The sequence below is a fragment of the Hypomesus transpacificus genome, chromosome 23 (assembly GCF_021917145.1).
Source record: "Hypomesus transpacificus isolate Combined female chromosome 23, fHypTra1, whole genome shotgun sequence".
NCBI lineage: Eukaryota > Metazoa > Chordata > Actinopteri > Osmeriformes > Osmeridae > Hypomesus > Hypomesus transpacificus.
In genome coordinates, this window is record NC_061082.1 from 19409297 (window position 1) to 19435064 (window position 25768).

Here is a 25768-nt window from a genome sequence, read left to right on the forward strand (position 1 = left end):
CGATGACACCCATAGATTCCTGCAAGACAAGGCTTGCCTGTGTCCCAGCTGGCTCAGGGGGGGGGGGGGGGGTAACATTGTGACGGGAGGCAGCTGACACGCTCATCTCAATCTGAATGGAGTCAGGAATCAGGGGGGGGCCACATCCTCACCTAGCAGTTAGATAATTGCACGATTGTGCTGATAACCAAAGGTCAGCCACTTGCACCATCAAGGCGTTCAAATAATCTTTAATCACATATGACGTCTGCATTGGAGGATATTGTTCGATTAAATACGTGTAAAATCAAGACAGCGTTGTTCTTAATGACATGGAGTTCTGTGGTAAGGATTTTCAAGATAAAGAACAAGGGAACCACTATATATGTATATACTATATAAACTGTAGAACTGTTTTATACATTTACATGTATATATGTGTGTGATTCTACATAAAAAAAAAACGTGGGGGCATTTCGTAAAGATGTTCAGTGTAGCCTTCTCAGACACAGAGAGAGACAAGGAAAGAGAGACCTGGAGAGATTGACACCTAAGGATTCCCTCTGTGTCGTCCCATCTGAAACTAGGGCCTCAGGGAGAGCCCAGTCAGCCGTGTGCAGAGGGCGCCCCCTGGTGCCTCACCGTGGGATCTTGAAGAGGGCTTTGACGGGGTGCATCTCCGACAGCGGGGGGTCTCCGTCGGCCAGCTCGATGGCCGTGATGCCCAGCGACCACACGTCGCAGCGGGCATCGTACGAGTAGTCGTACTGCTGCTCGCAGGCGATGACCTGGAACAGAGAGAGCGCGGACGTGAGGCGAGCAGGTGGCACGACGCTCTGACCACTCAGAGGAGGGGAGGGAGGGAGGGCTGCCCTGCTCCAGTGTTTGTAACCTACTGTTTTTGTACATCTCTCAGTGAAGGTGGGGAGCTGGGAAAGAATAAGCCCTCTGCAATGCAACACAAGACAGTTTCTTCTCTGCTCCAGCTTTGCTTCCCCCCCCACAAAGGGAACATAAATACTTGAATGAAACGAAACACAACGGCTACACTGACCAAAGGACAGGAAGGGAAAGAGGAGAGAGGAGAGAGAGACAGAGGACGCCTTGCTGGAGCAGGGAACGGCGGGTCAGAGAAGTTGTCTTTGGTGCGCTTGTCCTCCCCTCACCGTCAGTAACCATTACCCACACCACAGTTTACAGCTGGCTTTATTCTAATTGGCCCTGAGGACCCCCTCCTACCAGCACAATTATCGCGCCTCATTTCTGCCAAACAGTAATCTGGGGCCGGCCCAGACTCCCAGCTATTAACCTTGAGGAGACCTCCAGAGCAGGGCGTGCACAATGGAACAATAAGAGGAGGAGGAGGGGAGGAGGAGAGGAGGGGGTAGAGAGAACAGCACAGCCACAAACCTAGACCAGTCTGTCTTTCAGCAGCTCATAAAACACATCTACTGATGCTCGTATAACCCAACGGCCATGTCAATGAACATTAACATGTTGAAGAGTCTTTCATATTACCATTTGGCGGGGAGGGGGGGAGGATGGGAGGGATAAGGGGGGGGGGGGGGGGGGGAGTTTAGAGGGACGCAGCAGGCTAGCAGACTGACCTCGGGGGCCATCCAGAACGGCGTGCCCACGGACGTGTTCCTCCGCAGGCGTGCACTGGTCAGCTGAGCGGACACACCTGGGCAGAGTTTAGCATCGTTAACACACCTGGACAGAGTTTAGGATCATTAACACACCTGGACAGAGTTTAGGATCGTTAACACAAACCCTTGCATTCAAATGAGCATCCGGGCTTGTTAGGAACATCAATGCAGTATATCACATTGATGGGAAATTACAACTGCACGTTTGTAATTACATACTAAGCAGAGTTGGGTTTGTGTGAATATGGTAATCAATCAATAAAAAAACTGCCACTTCCATTTCCTGTGGCAACCTGCCATACCGTGATAACTATTGGCAATAATAGTCTCAAATTAAGTGGGACAGATTTGTATCAGCAGGTGTCTGTTTCATCTGTAACACAGAGGACCGCAACATGCCCGAGGGAGATGGGAAGCTATTTACTAGAACAGCTTTCTTTTTTATATGCAAAGGATCAAATAATGCAATTCAAATGAGCAATAATAGCCTTAGGTTAAGGCTCTGGTCCATGAATTACACAGATGCTACACAGAGCGAGGAACTATGATCGTCTGAATCAAAAAGGTGATTGTCCGTGTGTTTGGGTTTATCCGATGCTTTGTCCATGATGCCACAGGATTTTCTGCGGGTAAATAAAATGTGTTGAACTGTTCCCAACAACAGATGAGTCAACTGTCAAACAAAAACCTGCACAAAACAGACAACGCTAAAGATACTGTCAATGAGCTCCCTTTGGCATATTTCTGGGACCTATAATTGGGCTAAATTGCCCCTCAAGAGCAAAACAAAGGCTGTTACCAAAGTCAACGAGTTTGACTCCTCCCCTGTTTGTCAGAAGGATGTTGTTTCCTTTGACGTCACGATGGATGATCCTGTTGTTGTGTAAATGCTGCAGGCCCTGTCAGGGAGGGGGGGGGGAGCACAGGGGGGCTTGATAAACACCAGCAGCCCCTCTTCAACAAGAGTGATCAATATCATTTAAATGCACTTCAAATAAATCAGATCACTGTCATGCATATCAAAGGACGCCCCCTGCCCTGGTCGTAGCTGGGTAAACCCCCCCCCCACAGACCGCTCTGGAAGAACCACACCCCTCCACTACTACCCCATCCCCCCCTCCCCCCCACCCCACATTAGCAGCGTTGCGGAAGTCCGTCTTACGGAGAGGGCGCCGAATAAGATGTACGCGATAACGGGCTCCTGCAGTCTCTGGTCTCGCATGAGCAGGCCTTTGATGAGCTCGGTGACAGAGCCACCGTTGCACAGCTGGGACAGAGAGAGAGAGAGAGACAGAGCGATGGAGAGACAGAGACAGGGAGAGAGGGAGGCAGAGAGATGGAGGGAGGGAAACAGGGAGAGAGAGACAGAGAGAGAGGGAGAGAGAGAGAGGAGGAAACAACAGTAAGTCGTCCATTACTCACTGTATGGATTATGATTCATGACCTGAGGCATGTCGGCTTCCCCTCCAGTCAGGCCTCTCTCTCCTCTCCCTCGCCAGGCTCATGTTTCCATGATGGGATTGAGATATCTGCAGGGAACCTTCCAGACCCTCGCAGTTCAATGCTGGTTCTTGATCAGAGTCATCTACAGTAAATCTGTTGTTTCTGTGATCCAGAGGCTACTCCGACATCACGCAGTAACAGTCGTAACCGAGGCTGGATCTGGTGTGTTTAGACTGTATCTGAGTGTGTGTGCAGGAGTGTGTGAGGGGACGCGGACTGGGTGGGAGGAGATAAGGTCCTGCAGCACGTTCCAGCTTCAACACGTTTGACAAACACATTTTATAGACTAAGTTATGCCTTTAACAGCAGCCACATCTAGTATATAAACCCTTGTATGATAAATTGCTGTACATGTGTTTACCATGCTACTTAACTGTGGGGCCTTGTGACATGTCTTAAACAGTTCTGTCCAATGAAAGACCTTCAGACGAGCTCACCTCCAGAACCAACCAGAGCTGCCCTCCGGAGATGTTGTCGGACTTGTAGAACATTCCGTAGAACTTGACCACGTTGGGGTGGTTGGACAGAGAGCGCAGGATGTTGTACTCCGCCTCGATCTCTTCGTCCACATCCTTCGACAAAGGAAACCCCAGTCAGCCCACATCCCGTTCTGTACAACGCTGCGCTACAGCACCATCACACAGACTCTCTAGGAAGCCTAGCTTCACACGGACTACCCCTCTGGGGTCTCCTGGATCTCTAAGCGGAGCAGGTTGATCTGGAGGTGAATAAACTGCAACATGGGGCCCTTTGATCAGGGCAGAGACCTAATAAACACAGAGAGAGGCTCTGGCTCTGACTCCGGCTCTGAAAGACTCCGGGAGCTTCTCTTTATCAGTTTAAATCTCAGGGGAGGTGAAGAGAAACAGTCAGAGAGGCAGAATTCTTCTTCCTGGATGTGTGAGCGATAGTGTCAGCAGTCTAATCAAGGAGAGGGATGAGGGAGGAGGCAGCTACATCTTCATGGGCAGGCAGGGAGGGAGGGAGGCAGGCGGGGAGGCAGGGAGAGAGGGAGGGAGGTAGGGAGGGGGGGAGGCAGGGAGGCAGGGAGGCAGGGAGAGGGAGACAGGGAGAGAGGGAGGGAGGCAGGGGGGGAGGCAGAGAGGGAGGGAGGCTGGCAGTCAGGCAGGGAGGGAAGGAGGGAGAGAGGAGGCAGTCAGGCAGGGAGGGAGGCGGGAGAGAAGAGGCAGTCAGGCAGGGAGGGAGTCGGCCAGGTAGACAGGCTGGGAGGGAAGCAGAGAAGCAGACCATCAGCCAGGCAGGCAGACAGTTAGACAGACAGGCAGGTAAGTAGGCAGGCAGACAGTTAGACAGACAGGCAGGCAGTTAGACAGACAGGCAGGTAAGTACGCAGGCAGGCAGTTAGACAGACAGGCAGGTAAGTAGGCAGGCAGGCAGTTAGACAGACAGGCAGGTAAGTAGGCAGGCAGGCAGTTAGACAGGCAGGCAGTAGCAGAGCCAGGAGGAAGATTTCACACACAGATGAAACACTCCTCTTCAGCCTCCAAACACAACATGGCCCCTCAGCAGGGGCCGTCTGGGCGCCCAGCACAGACCGGGAGGCGGAGCCAAGCGAAGGGAGGCGGAGCCAAGCGGAAGGAAACAGAGGTCTCTGGCAGCTAGCTGCACATCTCTGGGCTGACGTGACAGGAAATAGGAGGAAAGGAGGGTGCACTGACTGGTAAGGATGAGCGGGGGCAATGCGAGAGGATGACATTGAAATAAACTTGACGACAGGAGGGAGACAGCTGAGAAACGTAGGCCACCGTATACCAGAAACAGGAAACTCATAAGCTTTTAAAACAGTAAAGAAGGAAGGAGATGGGAGGTGAAAGTCAGATGACCACTTACTCTGTTTGTATGGCTGGAATACTGAGACAAGCCAAACATTGGTAAAGAAAAACAAAAATGATTTCCTTTATTCATACGTTTGATTCTGACCTTTTTATCACAGATCTGCGATGACATTTCGGCACGGAAAAAGGAAATGTCACGTGACAGATCCACAGAAATCATGCACTCAGGGTCAGCATGATTCCTCATAGTTGTATTTCCCCCACACTTACGTTGATCGGGTCCAGGACTTTGACAGCGGCCTGACTGCCATCCTTCTTGTTGGTCACCCGGTAGACCTTTCCATAGGTCCCCTTCCCGATGGTCTCCACGATATCCCAGGCTCCAGACGGATCGGCTAGCTTCTCCAGACCGATCATGCTGGCCTTGTAAGGATACAGTCCATACAGCGACCGCCTAGGCAGTCCACAACCAACATGAACACCTCAGCTGAGATGAGCCCACAAGGAAGTGCACAGCAACCAGGGCTAACCTCCCCAGACTGAACGCTGCACCCAACAGTCCAACAACATGATTAAACACAAACATCACGCGTTCAAATGATACCTTCCATCCACTGTTTGTGAGATGGGTTTTAAACGATTTCAGCATTTGCAACCAGCGCAATCTTTTGTAATCTGAGTGCAAAGTTTACAGAAACTAAGTTAAATGTTAATCCCTCCCAATGTTTCTCCCCTCTGAGGAAATCTTTTCTAATCAAGGAGCACAACCTGGCTTCCCCACCGCACACAGGTCTTACCTCATGACAGCCAGCAACACTGTTAGCCTGTTACGACCCCAGGGTTACAGCCAACCACCCACTGATGTTACACGCATACTGTTACAGCCTGTCCCAGCCAACCACAGGATCACAGCCAACCACAGTGTTGAAGCCAACCACAAACAAAAACACATTCTCTACCTACGGAGAATATTATACAGCCACACACATACCGCCCATACATCCTCTGCTCGTGCTCGCCGGCACTGCATGTGCCAAGGGAGCCACTTAACAGGTTTAACACGCTGGAAGAGAGAGCTAACACCCAGCCGGGTGACTGGACGCCTCTTACTTACACTGAGACTGTTATTTTGTCCCGACTCATCAAAGCATCGGAGGAAACACTCTAATGAGCGAAGACCAGCATCACAAGAGCACAGACACTCGCTTCAAACCTGCCGACAGACAACAAGGAGAACCCCCCCCCCGCGTGCGCTGAGTTAGTCCTCTCAGCGGGGCCCACAGTGCGCTCAGAACATCACAATCTCCTCAGGATCAGATGGATTTACCTGGGATTAACTCGACAAGCGCTGCCCTCCAACCACTGAACCGGAACCACCCTCACGCAACCACCAACATCCTGACTGCAGTGCTCTGATCCCACATGCAGCGTACACAAGTCAGCGTAAGTGAAACCATGACCATGAGGATTAGTGCTACACCTAACGCCACGCATCAATCACAACAGGCGCTATAAAGTCATGTGTCTTCTATAGATCACTGATTCAAACAGGTGACCGCTTATATGTACGAGTGGCATAACATGATGTATTAAGAAATCATATTTACATGCTCTGACTAAATGTATGTTTTGGGCCGTCCGAGTGATGGATTTGCGCTTGGACGCGCGCGTATGTGTGTCGACGTTTTTTAAACGGTTTGTCATCGAAGTGTCACGCCTCACGTCGTGTGACCCTGAAGGAGAGCACTGGAGAGGGGGGCGGAGGCGTTTATCTTGGAGCGCAGGTTGATGTGAAAAATGTAAACCGCGTTTAAACCACGGTGGCCGTCTGTCCCTGCAGGTGCGTGTGGGTGTATTGATGAGCTGCAGGTTGAGGGATGACGTGACACCTTGGACGGACGCCATAATGACCGCTCGGAGACTTGTGAACACACAGCAGCACAACACTGATGACGGATGTCCTTCACTGCGTCCTTCGTCAAAAAGCAAGGGGACTTAGAAGCTTTGCGGGGGACGACTGAGGGTGCCACACTGGGAGAGGACGTCTGAGGGTGCAACACAGGGAGAGGACGTCTGAGGGTGCGACACAGGGAGAGGACGTCTGAGGGTGCGACACAGGGAGAGGACGTCTGAGGGTGCGACACAGGGAGAGGACGTCTGAGGGTGCGACACAGGGAGAGGACGTCTGAGGGTGCGACACAGGGAGAGGACGTCTGAGGGTGCGACACAGGGAGAGGACGTCTGAGGGTGCGACACAGGGAGAGGACGTCTGAGGGTGCAACACAGGGAGAGGACGTCTGAGGGTGCGACACAGGGAGAGGACGTCTGAGGGTGCGACACAAGGAGAGGACGTCTGAGGGTGCGACACAGGGAGAGGACGTCTGAGGGTGCGACACAGGGAGGACGTCTGAGGGTGCGACACAGGCAGAGGACGTCTGAGGGTGCGACACAGGGAGAGGACGTCTGAGGGTGCGACACAGGGAGAGGACGTCTGAGGGTGCAACACAGGGAGAGGACCTCTGAGGGTGCGACACAGGGAGAGGACGTCTGAGCGTGCAACACAGGGAGAGGACGTCTGAGGGTGCGACACAGGGAGAGGACGTCTGAGGGTGCAACACAAGGAGAGGACGTCTGAGGGTGCGACACAGGGAGAGGACGTCTGAGGGTGCGACACAGGGAGAGGACGTCTGAGGGTGCGACACAGGGAGAGGACGTCTGAGGGTGCGACACAGGGAGAGGACGTCTGAGGGTGCGACACAGGGAGAGGACGGCTGAGGGTGCGACACAGGGAGAGGACGGCTGAGGGTGCGACACAGGGAGAGGACGTCTGAGGGTGCGACACAGGGAGAGGACGTCTGAGGGTGCAACACAGGGAGAGTACGTCGCAACACAGGGAGAGGACATCTGAGGGTGCGACACAGGAAGAAGACGTCCTCAGATCTCACTCGCAGTCCGTCTTCACACAAACACAATGTGATCGCTGATCAACCGGCCTGGTGCCATTCCAACACCACGGTGAATAGCGCATGCCTTGCGCATACAAGATTAAAAAGGCTGCTTTAATAGCATCCATTACAGTCACTGCCGTTTCCATTGTACACACGGTGCATTGAACGTGTTGCTATGAGGCTTGTTGCCCGGGCGTCTGAGACGAGCTAGTGGCTCAGATTCCACAGAAGCAGCTGTGCCCCAACACAAGCTGCCAGCATCATGCCCCATTCAGCAATATCAACTTGCTCCCCAACAGCATCTAACAAGCGCAAGAGTTCACTAGCACGGCTTAAAATAGCATCTTGCTGATGGCAAAAACAATGATTTTTACAAACCATTTAATGAGCTTTATGAAAGTAAAATGTGCCATTTAAAGTTCAGAGTACAACGAACAAAACAGTACATGGATAATCAGGTTGCCTGGCAACATTTTCTTGTCTTCATGATTGTCAAGAAATACATAAAGGTCTGCTAATACGGTCCTGTAACATAAGAAGCTCTGCTATAAAACAGTTATAAAGTCAGTGAGCTACATTAAAAAAAATTGTAACAAAGGTAGTTATTTGCATGTGCATATTCAGTGAAGAGACAAAAATTCCAGAGCATTATAAAATGTCATAAAACTTAAAAACGTATGCATACCTGTGTCTGATTAATGATGTTGAGTCAAGTTCTGCTGAAAGCGTGTGTGTGTGTCCTTGTGTCTCTGTCTGTGGCTTGTGCCCACTAACATATCCCTGGCTAAATCATGCAAATCAGCCACAATTAATTATTAATTCAGTAGTAATCTGCAATGCGATCTAGTGTTAAATATTCAGGGGCCAGATGCATCCAGTCATAATGGTGGAAGTTATGAAGACTCGTGTTACATGCTGGTAACCAGGAAGTCCAGGATAGTGACAGGGTCACATGACCCCTGCACGCCCCCTCTTTGTAAATAATCTGCACCCTGACCAGATGTTAGATTCTCCACCTCGCCATCTACATCCTGACACAATCATGCAGCAGGTCAGGTTTACACTGCATTAAGAAACTGAGAGAGAGAGAGAGAGAGAGAGAGAGAGGAGGGGAAAGAGAAAAGGAGAAGCCGAGGGAGCGAGAGAGAGAGAGGAGTAAAGAAGGCGAGAGAGCGAGAGCGAGCGAGAGACAGAGAGAGCGAGTGAAAGAAAGACAGAGAGAGCGAGATCCCTAAGAACTGGACACCGGTGTAGCTTGATGAGCAGGCTCAGGTTCTTCATTGTCTGCTGCAACACTGTGTCAACATGCCACACACGATCCTGTGACCTCACTGCTATGTGTACACACAAACCCATCAGGACTTGAGTTATTCAGTGCAATTGTAGAAAATGTGTACACAGACACACGGTATGTATTATCAACATGAATGTCTTATATATGTGCATTGTGAGGTCTAAAGAATGATCCCCATCGCATGGTCCAGAAGCTACACCTCACAGAGTAGATACAGCAACCGTGTCAGAGCAGAAATAGGAGCCATGGTTTCTCAGAGGAGACCTTGACTCTTGTTAGTACGATGTGCATTATTCTGCACAGTCATCATGCCTGCGTAGGTCCAGCCAGTGAGTCTGGGAGAGCACCATGACACTTTCCAGACCCTGAGGCATACTGCCCTCAGACCCCGAGCCTTACTGCCCTCAGACCCCGAGGCATACTGCCCTTATACCACCAGGCATACTGCCCTCAGTCCACCAGGCATACTGCCCTCAGACCACCAGGCATACTGCCCTCAGACCACCAGGCATACTGCCCTCAGACCCCGAGCCTTACTGCCCTCAGACCACCAGGCATACTGCCCTCAGTCCACCAGGCATACTGCCCTCAGACCACCAGGCATACTGCCCTCAGACCACCAGGCATACTGCCCTCAGTCCACCAGGCATACTGCCCTCAGACCACCAGGCATACTGCCCTCAGACCCCGAGCCTTACTGCCCTCAGACCACCAGGCATACTGCCCTCAGTCCACCAGGCATACTGCCCTCAGACCACCAGGCATACTGCCCTCAGACCACCAGGCATACTGCCCTCAGTCCACCAGGCATACTGCCCTCAGACCACCAGGCATACTGCCCTCAGACCACCAGGCATACTGCCCTCAGACCCCGAGCCTTACTGCCCTCAGACCACCAGGCATACTGCCCTCAGACCCCGAGCCTTACTGCCCTCAGACCACCAGGCATACTGCCCTCAGACCACCAGGCATACTGCCCTCAGACCCTGAGGCATACTGCCCTCAGACCACCAGGCATACTGCCCTCAGACCCTGAGGCATACTGCCCTCAGTCCACCAGGCACACTGCCCTCATACCACCAGGCATACTGCCCTCAGACCACCAGGCATACTGCCCTCAGACCACCAGGCATACTGCCCTCAGACCACCAGGCATACTGCCTTCAGACCACCAGGCATACTGCCCTCAGACCACCAGGCATACTGCCCTCAGACCATCAGGCATACTGCCCTCAGTCCACCAGGCATACTGCCCTCAGACCACGAAAGACATACTGTCCTGCAACAGGTCGTTAGCATCTAACACCAGAACCAGTGTTGCAAAAGGTAAAAGTGGTTAATCTCATTTTCTGCTTCCGTCTAACTCTCACTCTCTCTCTCCCTCTCTCACACCACACACTTGATAGATCTTAGTAACTACCAAGCCACCACACTTTACTGTGGTAAAAAAACAAACTCTGTTCCTTAGCTATAATCCCTGTTAAGGGGATACGAGGAGGCTTTACAGTAAATCCTTCATCCTCAAAGTCAAATCATAAGACCACATACAGAAGATGTCCTCTATCTCAGCCTCAATGGTGGAGAGAGAGAGGGAGAGAAAGAAAGAAAGAGGAGAGAGAGAGACGAGAAAGAGAGATACAGGGATCTCACACACTTAGGAGCAAAGGGAAGGATGATCTTTAGGTGTATTTAGAAATTAAGACCAACAGCCCATTTTTCATGCAATTTGCGTTGTACTACTTGGGGGGATTATGAGGATAATTTGGCCCTGATACCATATGTACAAAACATCTATGTGATATGTACAGGCGAATGCTACAGATAGTAGGATTCACGGTATCTGGTCCTATCTCTCACCAGATCCTGCCATGGAGGTGGAAAAACTCTTTAGCCTTGAGGTGATTTTCGTCTGTGTTTCCAAGACCCCTGAGTATTGGGTAAAAACAGCGCACCTAATTATTGGCGATACAAATAAATAAATAATTACATTCAAAAGAATGAGAGAAGAAACCTGTCAAACACTGACGCAGTTTTAGCAATCCTTTCACTCAGTGTCAGTCTCTATTTATGGCGACCGCGTTACGTAAAAAAATGCAGGTAAATTAAAAACTTAAAATACAAACAAGTTTAGAGCTACTTGAGACATGCACAGCTATAGTTATTATGTTAGGCCTATGTTTAATCCACAGGGATATGGGAAGGCCTCATCCAAGATCTAGATTATAGGCCTGGGTGATTTAAGATAATTGGTCATGCATCTCAGGTGAAATAAAAACATATTCAGGGTACTTTAGCTCAGTCTAGCTAACTTTGGCCTGTAGGCAACACCTACAATGATTTTTATAACTGTCACTTCATCGTAGAGAATTTAAAACACAATCTGAAGGAACACGGGTTTAACTGGATGACTTTCGATGCCACAAAATAATACTTTTTAAGAAACATCTCGGAGGCACAAGAAAAATGAGGAATGACAGTCGACTAGATTGGATGTGCCTACCCTGCCGTTGCTGCACCTGTGTTTCCATTAGTGATTCCTGCAAACAAAGCAAAGACACACATGATAACTTTGACGACTTTTCTGTTGACATTTCCACAACTGTAGCCCATGCATCACTGGCCATCACAAGTTGGTGACTCAACCTGCGGCGCAGTTCTCAGATTGCTGTACCTCTAAACCCACACACTTTCAAGGTGCTCAGTGTAATATACAGTCAAATGATGTCAGTCAATATAAATGTATTTTGTGTAACCTACCTTCCATGGCGACATATCCGAACAGATTTTCTCTCTTTCCTCACTTAATGCTAGAGGGTAAGTGAGGATTAATTATTAACAGAAACTTGAGCACCTCTTGCAGGAAACCAAGCTACCGCACCTGAACATCAGACCGTATCCGTATTACTGGTTACCAAACAACAACAAAGTAAATGTTTCAAATGTTCGAAGGCAATTCTTTGTCTGCAATTGATGGCAATATGCCATTGAAAATCGACGTTTCATATAGAATTTTACCGAGACTTGGGATAACTAAACTGCTAAAGTATAATGTTGGAATTGCTGCGGATATAAAACCCAGTGAAAGCGCCTCCATCTCTAACGTAGCATTACTCTGTAAACTGCATAGCTGGCATCAGCTGGATGTCTCGCATTTTCTCCCAATTAGACAAGATTCCACAAAACAGGCTTTGTAGGCCCTTGTTCATTAGGTTAGAGCCTCTATTGTTTGTGAAACTTCAACCCACTTTCCCCCTCAGTGCACAAACAAGTTCGTTTTGATTAGCGTTTATGGCTGTACTGCAACAGACGAGTATTGCAATGTCCTCTGATGAGATGACGAAAAGGCGAAGTGTTTCTTGAGACACATCTTGTGTTGGTTAACACGACGGACTGCCCAATTTATATCTACAAGACCCACACTATGGCTTTAAAATCTGGAGTGGAGGGAACAATGAAACCAGATTTTGCTTTCTGGTTTATGCTGCACTTCCCAGTTGGGAGTAAAAGCAGGATGAGCACGTGGCAACGAGAGCACATCAATTACAGGGCTTCCATGAAGAGTGCATTAAGGTTGACATGCAACCAAAACACATTATATGTAATTGCCAAAGTGGGTACAGGAAATAAATTGTTACAGACACGTTTTTAAATTCTATGTGGTGACATCAGCCCCTGAAACACAATATTTGCTATAATTAGACACAAAAAGCACAGCAGGAATCAGTGTGTTTATATTTTATTCACATATGTTACATTTTGCATTAAATGTCTAAGTCACACTTCCTGATCCAACTCAGAAAGCACCTACAGTAATGTACTGTATTCTTTCTTTTCATCCATACAGGAGAACACGCAAAGAGCTTTCAGTTAGTGTCCAGGCGTTACCCCTTGGCCACTCTGTTGCGGTCATGTACAGACTGGGGCTTGTAAAATAAGAAGCTTAGGGAACATCAGAGGAAACAGTTAAGCAGCATGCGTGAATTCAAGAGAAAATCATTCAAGTGTTTGCCTAAAAAAAAACAGATCCTATTTCCAGCACAATGTGGACCAGCAAAACGTACTAACACCAGCATTAATCAACCAGGGATCCCACAGTACAATGTTTTCTTTCCAATATCAAAAGTAACATGAATCTTACAGGCACAGCTGGATAAGTGTCTACTCATTCGGAGGGGGAAATGGTGATTGAAACTAAGCATTTGAAACAGTTAACTCAAAGGAGTGGCTGAAAACATTTGTGTATGATGGGTACTGAAGACGCACAACTGAATGCATCCATGACTTGTCGGTCAGTGATTACAATTTGGAGTAACTTGTATGGGATTGTCTACTGTATGCTTAGCTATTTTGGATATACATTTTGGCAACCAAAAACATACAGACGAAGGTAGGTGACAGTGCGGAAAATATGATCTCCTGTTATTGTGATACAGCACTAATAGATGGTTGACACGTCTCAATAGTTTCACACTAGGTAACACAATGAATACACAAACAGACCAAATGTTATCCTTCAGATCTCCCCCCCCCCTCCCGTAATCTCCTTTTAATCCAAAAGAAAGAGTTGTTTGATATGCCCACAACATTTCACAACATTTACTGCATCTTCACAGAAAGGGCCCACTGAAAGCATGTGAAGACATTTGAACATTCGCCCAATGCACAATGACTAAAAACCTTCAAACTGCTAAATTCCTCACCAGCACAAAATTATAAAGGTTACCCCTCATGTACTTGGAGTATTCCACATCAGTATAAATCTAAACGTGTTCAACTTTAAAGGAAGAAAATAACTATCGAATTTGTGAAAAATGTAATACTAAGAAATATAAATCAAATGGGGAAACATGTAAACTGAAGTGGACAGATGTACTTTGATCCACACAGGTCTGTCTGTATTTCAGTCTACTGGATTTGGTCTGGGAAACGGCTGTTGTTTCACTCAGAACCAGCGAGGCATCGTAGAAGGGAGGACTGGGTGTTGGATCCAGAGATGACCACACATCTCAACACTGCAGTGAGCTTCAGTCAACAGACTGTCTCCATCTCAACACTGCAGTGAGCTTCAGTCAACAGACTGTCTCCATCTCCCGTAAACTCAAAACCTTCACCATTTTTTTTTTTTTTTTATAGAAAAAGAAAAATAATCTTTACAAAGGTAAAATTACTTAAATCGAACAATGAGCAGCAGCATTTTATTTAAATATTAAAAACGTAGTTTTTTAAACTACAGCAAAAAAATTCCTGAGGATGAATTGCAACTTGACCCCCCAAAAAACGAACCTTTGTTTGTTTGCAATAAACTGTGTTGATGGGTAACTTCTCCTGCCTTCCACTATGTTCCATCCAACACTCATTTAGCAACAACATCGCTACCTTCACCAGGAATTTGAAACCCATGCTAGCAACGAGATGTTGCTTAGATGAGGGATATGCATCAACTCATACATGGAGACAAATGAACGTTACTCCAACCAAGGGAATCTATATTTTTAGCAGAAAACAAACTATATGTTGGGCTTGAAAAGCCTTCTAACCCTATCTTTTTCTCTGGGCAAGGTTGTGCTTTCACTTATCCAGCTTGTCAAATTTTGTTTCTCCCTGTTGAAAACCACACGGTAAATCACTTAAATAAACACACACACTTGTTAGTCTTTAGGCATGATTGTACACCAAACTTCACATAAACCAAGGCTGTAGCAGCACCACTCTCACTGCATGTTTGTTTATATCACATCATAAGGTTCCCAGTTTCACAGGGGCAGACACATTAAACCATGGAGATTCTTTTCCACCTGGAGTTGCGGGGCTGTCGTGTATGCAGGGCGTCTTCACAGGCCGTTGTAGTGGGGCCCCCATCGCTTGTTGATGTGGTCGAAGGTGTGCGAGACCCACTGCTGCTCCAGCACGCGGTACCTCTCTTCACAGAGGAACAGGGGCTTGCCACGGCTGGAGGAACAAGGATTGAGATATTATTATGGTTGTTATTATTATTCTTGTTCCCCGTGCCTGGTAGCCTTTCGATGTGGTTACTCTGCACTGTGCCTGATGAAAAAAGTCATTCCTTGACCGCCAAAATACAGTCAGAACTATCTAATCCTTGATCATCAACAGTACTCTCTACAGCAGGGGTGTCCAATCCTGGTCCTCGAGGGCCACTGTCCTGCATGTTTTAGATGTTTCCCTGCTCCAACACACCTGATTCAAATGAATGGTCATTACCTGGCTTCCACAGAGCTTGATAACGACCCATTCATTTGAAACAGGTGTGCTGGAGCAGGGAAACAGCTAAAACATGCAGGACAGTGGCCCTCGAGGACCAGGATTGGACACCCCTGCTCTACAGAATATGCACTGTGTGTGGATCAAACTAGCGAGCCCCCTGACCAGGCGTGGACCCGAGAGGGGGTGATATGCTACGAGGCTGGAGTCCCCTGACCGGACGGTCCGGTCTCTCTTACCGGAGGTCTCGGTCCTCCTCTCCGTGGGCGTCCAGGTACACGGACCCCCACAGGCAGAAGCGATGCCCCCGGATGATGATGATGACGGAGGCGTTGATCAGCAGGAAGATGCCCGTCGCCGCCCCACAGTGTTGGGAGTGCTGAAGAGAGAGACCACAGTTACCATCAAACCTGGAGACCAGATTCTTAGGATGCGCATTCCGCTCATTGCGAGTCAAGCGCACCTCCAAGGACGCATTTCAGAGGTATATGGCAAGTTTTAATCGTTTTTAAATACCCTGTCTTCTACCATTATATATTTTTTATATCTCTGATATTACAGAAGAAACATCAAAAGTAAACCGTAAAATATATATTTTTAATAAAACCAGATATCAAGATATCACTGGTGGTCCCTCGGGTTGGGGATGAGAGACTTGTGGCTTGATAGGAGGCAGTGACTCACCAAAACACATTCACAGCCCTTAGAGACAGTGACTCACCAGAACACATTCACAGCCCTTAGAGGCAGTGACTCACCAGAACACATTCACAGCCCTTAGAGACAGTGACTCACCAAAACACATTCACAGCCCTTAGAGACAGTGACTCACCAAAACACATTCACAGCCCTTAGAGACAGTGACTCACCAAAACACATTCACAGCCCTTAGAGACAGTGACTCACCAGAACACATTCACAGCCCTTAGAGGCAGTGACTCACCAAAACACATTCACAGATGCCCTGCTGCTTGCAGCACAGGCCCTTGAGGCAGACGAAGGCCCCGCAGACGAGGCACAGGGCGGGGTCCTTTGGCACCTTCTTGCAGGCGGAGCAGGCCTTCCTGTGGTAGTGTTGGAAGATGGTGTTGTAGTTGTCAGGGAGCTGCAGGAGATGGGGGGGTGCCCATTGAGGGTCCTGGACTAGCAGGGTCTAGGAGAGACCAGTCACAAAAACAGATTTATTATTATTATTATGGCAAAGCACAAATATTGTATGTCGTACTGTAAATGTAATGATGTCTTGAGTAACCTTTGACTGCTGTACACAGTGGTTATGGTTAGTCTGAGGTAGGAGAGACCCATCACAACAGGATTTATTATTCTGTATAACAACGTCAATATATATATTTTTTGAGTAACCTTTAACAGACGTACACAGAGCCGTTCTGGTTTGGGTTAGCATGGTTGAAGCATTGGAGACACTGGCGAACTGGACCCGGGTGTAACCTACAACACCCCTAGCCCGGAGGAGCACAGTGTCTACTACAGGATCTGTCAATCACTGAACATCAGCGCTAAATCCCACCAGACGTCCTCTTTATTACCCATGATGCCTCAGTGTGCTTGGGCTCCTCTCTGCTCTGCTTTAATGAGGCCTGAGTCACCACTAATCAGGCTGACCACTGCTCAGATCTCCACTGCCACTAGAAGCAGGGGACGTCTACGGATTTCACTGCAGGACGTCACTGCAACATATCAACGCTTTTGCATCATCTACTTACCACAAAACACAAATAGAAATAGATAAGCTAGCTACTAGCTATAAAAAAAAAAAAGAAAAGATAAAATCGCGACTTTTATTTCGCCTTGAATTGAATGAATCTTCCTGTTATCTGCTGCTGTGCTGCGCCTTCTCCTGTCATTCAGCTCGTCTCTGGGATCATAAATAACAAGTGACCGTCCAGGAGGAGTGTGGAAACAATCCAAACGGACGATCAAAACACAGAGTTCTCATCGAGTGATGTACGGCATTCAAAGGTCAACGCTGAATGACAAAGCAGGCCGAGGAACGCCTGACTTGTACCGCCATAACTCTCCAAGGCTCAGCTTCCAGCCCAGCCCAGGCTGAAAACCAGGAGCGTCTTCTACACGAGGCTAAAATGCTGATCGACATCCCAGTGGGAGCTCTGGAGGCATCTGGGTGCCTGGTTGCCGTGGTGAGCGTAAACTTGGTTGCCGTGGTGAGGCTGAACCTGGTTGTCGTGGTGAAGCTGAACTTGGTTGCCGTGGTGTGGGTGAACCTGGTTGCCGTGGTGAGGCTGAACCTGGTTGTCGTGGTGAAGCTGAACTTGGTTGCCGTGGTGTGGGTGAACTTGGTTGCCGTGGTGTGGGTGAACCTGGTTGCCGTGGTGTGGGTGAAGTGCACAAGCTCACCAAGGACTGCTCGGCCTGGGTGTCGGACAGCCCGGTGACCTCGGAGCACCACTGGGTCATCAGGGGGAAGGCTCCCACCGCCCACTCCAGACAGGAGGCACTGGTGATGGGGTTGGAGGCCTGGGGGCCGGGGGCTAGGAGCCCCAGACACACGGCCAGGGAGGAGAACTCCTTATCCTCCTGAGGACACACACAGACAGACCAGGAGGAAATCAACATCACCTCCATCTGGTTAGGGTTTCTTAGAGGGAATGGAACACCTGTGGTGTTTATTTGACTTGCAGAGCGTTTATATACAAGTCCACTCTCATGAGCTGAACGTATATAAAACGCTCCAGGTGTTAGATGACCTCTGTTAAACTGATTTCATCGGTGGGTTTGGAACACATCGACATTTAAAAGCAGAACAGTCGTTGTGTTAGGAGGTGGGGCCTGGGGAGCTTGTGGGACAGGCCTCCCAGGTGACCCTGCCAGGGCAGGAGCAGACAGGGCCGGAGCAGACAGGGCCGGAGCAGACAGGGCCGGAGCAGACAGGGCCGGAGCAGACAGGGCCGGAGCAGACAGGGCAGGAGCAGACAGGGCCGGAGCAGACAGGGCCGGCCGTGGAGACGTACCGGGCAGCCGGACAGGTGGTCCCCGTACAGGTGGTGCTGCAGCAGGCAGGAGAGACGCAGGAAGGGCAGACAGAACTGCTGGAGGCTGTACTCCATGGACTGGGGCGACCACACGCTGGAGCTCAGCTGGGGAAGGCAAGCGCAGTGACGCCTCATCAATAACCTGGGAACAGCTGGCTGATAATGGGGTGATGTATATCTCTCTCCTGGAGGACTGGGGATATCTAACCATTGTGGCTCTAGGTAATGGACAATTCATCATGCAAGAGAAAATAGGAAGACAGGGGGGGGGGGGGGGGATGTACAGACTAGTGGATTAGCCACCAGGAGAGATGCAGTGATAGAGGAGGCCTAGTTCTGTGTTTGCGGGTTACTGGATCAGAATATCTCCAAGCAGTTCTTAAAATGGTTTGTTCGAACTGCGAGAGACTTACCATGGACGGTTCCTCCAGGTTGACGTCATACACACTCCTCTCGCTGGACAGCTCAGCGATGACGTGGCCGAGAAGGGCTTCGCTGCACTGCTCAGCGTTGGCTGCATTCTGGAGGTGTAAGGTAACCATATGAAACAGTTTAGGACTAAATGAAGATTAGCTGCTCAGGGATCGTACAGATTTCCAACCAAAGCAACACCCCAGTGAGTTTTAGATGATCCATTGTAAAGTTCTGGAAATAGTGTGAGAATTGTGTCCCGGTGTCTCCCTAAGCACTCAGTCTATCTGACAACAATGGGCTGCGCTGTATAATATGATAATTTATGCAGAGTGAGCCTGGTGCGCAATAATTCTTTTCATGCAATAAAATATCTGACCGTCGATAAGCACAGAGACATTACCGAATGCGTGTCCTGATAAAAAATTCAACTGGTTTGACTAATATTTGATATGGGGAAAAGCTGCTGGCATTCATCAAGTTGACGGTGCTGGAATTTAGAACAGCAGCCTCTTATCTAGCCTGGCGTCCTCTGTCAAAGATTTATAGAAGAGGAATTTAATGTCTCTGGATTTCCTTCCTCTGGGCTCTGATCTAGGCTCTGAAACTTGCCGCCTTCTTTTATCTCGCGCAATTTAAATACGACGACATCCTTCCAAATATGGACGGTGTTAACAATAAGGATTTGACGTGTGTCTTAATGACAGCGAGGGCTGCATTGTTGAGGCCCTGGCAAGGGGGGATATTCAGTCGTGCCTGGATAATAGATGGCAACATCCTTAAGGCAGAGATTTTGCTATTTGTCCACTGACATTCAAACCAGCCACTCACTAATACAGATTTAATAGGCTGAAGACGAATAGCCAATTAATGGTGCGCTGGCCGGCAATCACACGTTCACTGATAATGAAGATCGATACTCTCTGCCTCACATACAACATAAAGAAAGACTGTAATAGCTTATTCGATCTCCAAGCAGAAATCAAATACAGCAATTTAATATGGTTGTGCATTGAGAGAAGGGAGAAGCAACAAAGGCAGAAACACACACACACACGTGAGTGTGACAGGGAAGTGTGAGGCCTGGGGAGAGGCAGAGGGAGGCAGGGGGTGGGGTGAGGCAGAGGGAGGCGCTCTGTGGTACCTTCTTGAGGGCTCCAGCCGTGCTCCAGGCCTGCCTCTCCTCGGGGCTGAACCTGCCTGACAGGGCAGCCAGGGCCTGGGCATACAGCAGGTTATACAGCATCCTCACCACACACAGGAAGTGTTCTACATGAGGAACAACACACGTTACACACTCAACACTGACATTTAGCAAGGAGCCTCAAAGTCCATACAGTGCATTATGCGTTTACTGTTTACATACAATAAAAGTACATTTCTCGGGATATAGAGAACCAATTGGAGTTTAAGGGACCCTTTTAAAAGGAGAGCCCCTTAAACAGGTGGATAAGCTTGTCTTGGGTGGAGCCCACTAAGTCAGGTCTATTTGCCAGGGACATGTGTATTTCCCTGCTCCGTGTTTGAAAAGGTTCATCAAACACAGGGAGGTGATTAGCGGAGTCTTCCAGGTGGGAGGTGTGATGAGGGACAGTTCCTGGTTTAGAACGGACAGTGACACAATGAGCTCCATTATCACACACACACCACCCCCCCCCCCCCCCCCCCCCTTTCCCAAGAGAACCCTAGTGACAGGTCCACTGCAACAGCTCATTGTCTCGTGTGACAGCGTTGCATTAAAAGCACACACAAACACCTTTACTGCCGTGAAGGACGAGGTGTAGGGTCATTATAGGGCCTGGCCACGCCTCCACCCTGCTGTCCTTGCCCAATCCCAGGCCTGGCCACGCCTCCACCCTGCTGTCCTCGCCCAATCCCAGGCCTGGCCACGCCTCCGCTCCCCATGCCCGGAACGTTAATGAAACACTGTTCACACCCGTCTCTCATACCAATGTCGATCAAAAAAAATCAATCCTTGATCTCACAATGAGTGCTGTAATGATGCTTATTTTTGGCTTTAATCAATTTGGAATGGAAAAAGATACAAAGTCTATTTAAAGGCTAATGAGACATTGAGTGCGGTTTTCCCTGGCAGCCTCTGAAGAGGTGTGTGTGTGTGGGAGGGGGGTTGTCTGTCGATAGAGGACAGTCTTAGCTGCAGAGAAACGACATCACAGGCACAGCCTCTCCCTGAAACTGCTCTGCTGTCGTCCTACTCTGTGATGATACTAGTGAGTTCCACCACAGCAGCTTTGAGGCCCTGAGCTTCCTGAGCCTCCGTCACGTCCTCCGCTGTGGAGGGTCTTCCATGACTGCCTCGGCTGATTTCATGTTCACATCTTCAGGCACCAGGGTTTCTCCTGGGTTCAACCGGTTCAGTCATCACGGAAATGATCAGCTTTGTACGACCCCGTCCCCCATTAAACGTGTTTGCTGCCGTTTGGGCATCGGCAAGTGTGGCCCTCCCTGCCTCCACCCCTCCCTCCACCCAGCCCTGGCCTCCTACCAACCCCCTCCCTACACCCACCGCTCCCTCTTGCCCTCCACCCCCTCCCTTCTCCTCCTCTTCCCTCAAACTCCACCCACCACCACCCCCACCCCCGTGAGGGGGGCCTGAGCAGCAGGAGATCCTAACAGCCACTGCCTGTCTGGAGATGAAGGGCACGTGAAGGAGACACCAGGGCCAAGTCACCCTGCTCCTCACCCCCGGCCACCCAGGATAAGGCTGAGGAACCTGGCCCGCGCTGTGCTCGCTCATGATTAGGTCTGGTAATGGCTCTGTCACCGTGGGCCTGGCCCCTGACAGACCTACCCCCCACCTCCCTCCCTACCTCACTCCTTCCTTCCTCCCTCCCTCCCTCTCCCCCCAACCCCTCAGGCCTGAAGAACAGAACGAGAGAGAGAGAGAGAGAGAGAGAGAGAGAGAGAGAGAGAGAGAGAGAGAGAGAGAGAGAACCTTTGCGTAGCGGCTGGGGCATGGTCAACACGAAGATGATCAGGAGGGAGGGGACGTCTCGGAACAGCATGGGAACCTCCGGACGCTCTTCATCCAGGCCGCTGTGGAGGACACACACACACACACAAAGTCATCAATACACACACACACACCAATACACACACACAGTCATCATAACATGTCATCATATAACATGTTATACCCTTGGAAACTAGGTGCAGTGAGACTTAAATACGTTTATTGGGGCATTGGGGGTACACACGCCAGGTTACGTCCACAACATGAAAGAATGTAGACCGTGTTTATTCATAGGAGCAAAATGCAAAGGCCTCCATGACGGTAGGGCACAATTAAAGTGGCCTAAACAAAGATCGACTCCCAGGTCTCCACTAGGACTCTCCACTTCAGCCCTTCATGCAGCTGTAGACAGGCACAGCACAGCCCTCTCATACGTCTGACCTACTTCCTTAATGCCGCAGCAGATACCCTACACAGTGTTGTCGACTGCCAACTCCGTTTACATGGCTTTCCCCCTCCTTTTTCTGACTTCCCTCAGAGAGCTTGCGCTCGCTAGCCAGGGTTCCATAGGAGGTGAAAGGCACTTAGAGGATAATACCTTCCATTCTGAAGGCACTCTCTGGTTACATTTGCAGCACGGGGACGAAAACCGCTCCTCCACGGCACCATCACCATCCCACCAGACAAATGTACTGGCACCGTTCAGCTATTCAATTATCCCAGACAAACTGAAATGACTCATGAATTAGTCAGCTTTGAAAAAACACTATCGCTCCATGAAACTATGTATTCAACATTTACACATCCTTTAAAATGAATGAAATAAAAGTGTGTCTAGGTCACAGGCCCCTCCCTCCCCTCTCCCTCCCTCCCCCTCCCTATTTAAATAGAGCACCCAGACTGCCCGAGGACACCAATGACTGCAGATCCTTCTAATATCCCTAACAAGGTATTTTTACCAGCAGAGTGCTCCAGTGAGAGCCCTGCCTGGCTGCAGGTGTTTCAGCAGTAACAGGTACGAGCGCTGTCTTCCACCGCTAACAGGAACAGGAGAGCTCGTTAGCCCGCCTAACAGCGCTGAGAGTTATACGAGCGGTTCGCTGGCAACACTTCAGAATGTGAATCTTGACAATAGAACGGTATTGACCGCTAAAAGCACATTTGACACACACAAAAATAAATCCCCCTCACAGTTAGTGAGGCAGGGAGGGGTGAGGCAGGGAGGGGTGAGACAGGGGGGGATGAGGCAGGGAGGGATGAGGGCAGGGAGGGGTGAGGCAGGGAGGGGTGAGACAGGGGGGGGATGAGGCAGGGAGGGGTGAGGCAGGGAGGGGTGAGACAGGGGGGGGATGAGGCAGGGAGGGATGAGGCAGGGAGGGGTGAGGCAGGGAGGGGTGAGGCAGGGAGGGGTGAGGCAGGGAGGGGTGAGGGCATGGAGGGGTGAGGGCATGGAGGGGTGAAGCAGGGAGGGGTGAGGGCAGGGAGGGGTGAGGGCAGGGAGGGGTGTGGGCATGGAGGGGTGAGGCAGGGAGGGGTGAGGGCAGGGAGGGGTGAGGGCAGGGAGGGGTGTGGGCATGGAGGGGTGAGGCAGGGAGGGATGAGGCAGGGAGGGGTGAGGGCAGGGAGGGGTGAGGGCAGGGAGGGGTGAGGGCAGGGAGGGGTGAGGGCAGGGAGGGGTGAGGCAGGGAGGGGTGAGGCAGGGAGGGGTGAGGGCATGGAGGGGTGAGGGCATGGAGGGGTGAGGGCAGGGAGGGGTGAGGCAGGGAGGGGTGAGGGCAGGGAGGGGTGAGGGCAGGGAGGGGTGAGGGCAGGGAGGGGTGAGGCAGGGAGGGGTGAGGGCATGGAGGGGTGAGGGCATGGAGGGGTGAAGCAGGGATGGATGAGGGCAGGGAGGGGTGAGGCAGGGAGGGGTGAGGCAGGGAGGGGGATAAGGCAGGGAGGGGTGAGGGCAGGGAGGGGTGAGGCAGGGAGGGGTGAGGCAGGGAGGGGTGAGGCAGGGAGGGGTGAGGCAGGGAGGGGTGAGGGCAGGGAGAGATGAGGCAGGACCCTCTGGTAAACGTCCTTAGGCTCCAGAGCAGCGTGCTGTGAAGGCAGGCCGGCAGACATGGCTGTACTCTGACGGTACTCTGGCGGTACGCCGTGCAGGCTATTCCCGGTGCAGTGATTGTGACAGGGTCGTTTCGCTCTCTGTGGAGCAGCCGGTAATTTGCCAGATGCGGCAATTATTGGTATCTATGGCAACCACACACGGCCCCTACTCTGTTTTTAGCTCCTCTTTGTCTGGAAGGAAAAGCTGTTAAGAGCCAGGAGGAAATGGTAGTGTTTAGAGAGAGGGAAGAGTGGCACTGTGATTACCCTGGGTGTGTGTGTGTGTGTGTGAGTGCAACAAGACAGCAGTGCTTGTGGAGGCTGGAGGGCGAAGCTGGAGGAAGGCTGTGTCAAGAGAGTGAGGTGTGGCGAAGGCTAAGGGCGGAGGCTGAGGGTGGAGGTAGAGGTGGAGGTAGGGGCTGGGGGTGGAGGTAGAGGCTAAGGGGGGAGGTAGAGGCTAGGGGTGGAGGTAGGGGCTGGGGGTGGAGGTAGAGGCTAAGGGGGGAGGTAGAGGCTGGGGGTGGAGGTAGAGGCTGGGGGTGGAGGTAGAGGCTAAGGGGGGAGGTAGAGGCTGGGGGTGGAGGTAGAGGCTAAGGGGGGAGGTAAAGGCTGAGGGTGGAGGTAGAGGCTAAGGGGGGAGGTAGAGGCTGGGGGTGGAGGTAGAGGCTGGGGGTGGAGGTAGAGGCTGAGGGGGGAGGTAAAGGCTGAGGGTGGAGGTAGAGGCTAAGGGGGGAGGTAGAGGCTGGGGGTGGAGGTAGAGGCTGAGGGGGGAGGTAAAGGCTGAGGGTGGAGGTAGAGGCTATGGGGGGAGGTAGAGGCTGGGGGTGGAGGTAGAGGCTGGGGGTGGAGGTAGAGGCTGAGGGGGGAGGTAAAGGCTGAGGGTGGAGGTAGAGGCTAAGGGGGGAGGTAGAGGCTGGGGGTGGAGGTAGAGGCTGAGGGGGGAGGTAAAGGCTGAGGGTGGAGGTAGAGGCTAAGGGGGGAGTTAGAGGCTGGGGGTGGAGGTAGAGGCTGGGGGTGGAGGTAGAGGCTGAGGGTGGAGGTAGAGGCTGAGGGGGGGAGGTAAAGGCTGAGGGTGGAGGTAGAGGCTGGGGGTGGAGGTAGAGGCTGGGGGTGGAGGTAGAGGCTGGGGGTGGAGGTAGAGGCTAAGGGGGGAGGCCACTCACTCTGCCTCTCTGCAGTGGGTGATCTGGGTGAGCCGGTTCCAGGGGTTGTATGCAGAGTCGATGCTGTACAGACGCATGTGCATGTTCAACACATGGAACAGCTGGTCTGGAAGACAAGAAAACACGTTACTGTCTTCTAAACATGCTAACACACACACGCTACTGTCTTCTAGACATGTTAACACACACGTTACTGTCTTTTAAACATGCTAACACTCCCTCACACAGACCTGGAATGGCAGAGGAGAGCTGTATGTGTTGAAAACGCTTCATAAAAAGCATGTTAAGAGTATGACAGAATGGAAACACAACTTGAGCTAACCAGAGAGACTGGACACTGAGGACTGAGCAGGAGAGAGACAAAGACAAGGAGAGATACACAGATCAGACGTCACCCTTGTGAAAGGACGTTATGAAAGAAAACGTGTTCCCTTCTGAACCATGTCTTCACTTTATCTTAATAGCTCAAAAACAAATTAACCTACTTTCCTGTTATAGCTGTGGTTCACATGAACGGCGATTAAAGCTAGAGTGAAAAATTTGACTTCAGAAGAGGACTTAGCTAATTCCTATTTTTAATATTTTTTGAAAACATTCAATCACGGGTTGAAGAACGAGAGCATGCCTGCATCAGATACCAGTACACCAAAACAGAACCAAGAACACACGCATTACAAATCCTAACCTCGTGTCAACAAACCTACAATCCACACACACCAGTGGATTTGCT

General features: G+C 50.5%; 2 protein-coding genes across 2 annotated transcripts in view; both read right to left on the bottom strand.

Annotated features, from left to right (window-relative positions):
• Positions 1 to 617: 617 nt before the first annotated feature.
• LOC124485378 (myosin-IIIb-like) lies at positions 618 to 12012 on the bottom strand. The gene is made up of 8 exons (XM_047046961.1): positions 11927 to 12012; positions 11670 to 11706; positions 5198 to 5381; positions 3569 to 3703; positions 2791 to 2895; positions 2428 to 2527; positions 1587 to 1663; positions 618 to 767 (listed from the first exon to the last, which is right to left on the bottom strand). The coding sequence occupies exons 1-8, from the start codon at positions 11931 to 11933 to the stop codon at positions 618 to 620; spliced, it is 795 nt and encodes a 264-aa protein (XP_046902917.1). The 5' UTR covers positions 11934 to 12012.
• An 877-nt stretch (positions 12013 to 12889) lies between these two features.
• Positions 12890 to 25768, bottom strand: part of ubr3 (ubiquitin protein ligase E3 component n-recognin 3) — a 41562-nt gene continuing 28683 nt past the window's right edge. Inside the window, exons 32-40 of the mRNA XM_047046899.1 lie at positions 25039 to 25144; positions 21770 to 21870; positions 19958 to 20082; positions 18816 to 18923; positions 18382 to 18507; positions 17768 to 17947; positions 16338 to 16544; positions 15631 to 15773; positions 12890 to 15118 (exon numbers count right to left, since the gene is read on the bottom strand). Coding sequence (XP_046902855.1) covers positions 15001 to 15118; positions 15631 to 15773; positions 16338 to 16544; positions 17768 to 17947; positions 18382 to 18507; positions 18816 to 18923; positions 19958 to 20082; positions 21770 to 21870; positions 25039 to 25144 — 1214 coding nt within the window. The 3' untranslated portion in view covers positions 12890 to 15000. The remainder of the gene's footprint in view (positions 15119 to 15630; positions 15774 to 16337; positions 16545 to 17767; positions 17948 to 18381; positions 18508 to 18815; positions 18924 to 19957; positions 20083 to 21769; positions 21871 to 25038; positions 25145 to 25768) is intronic.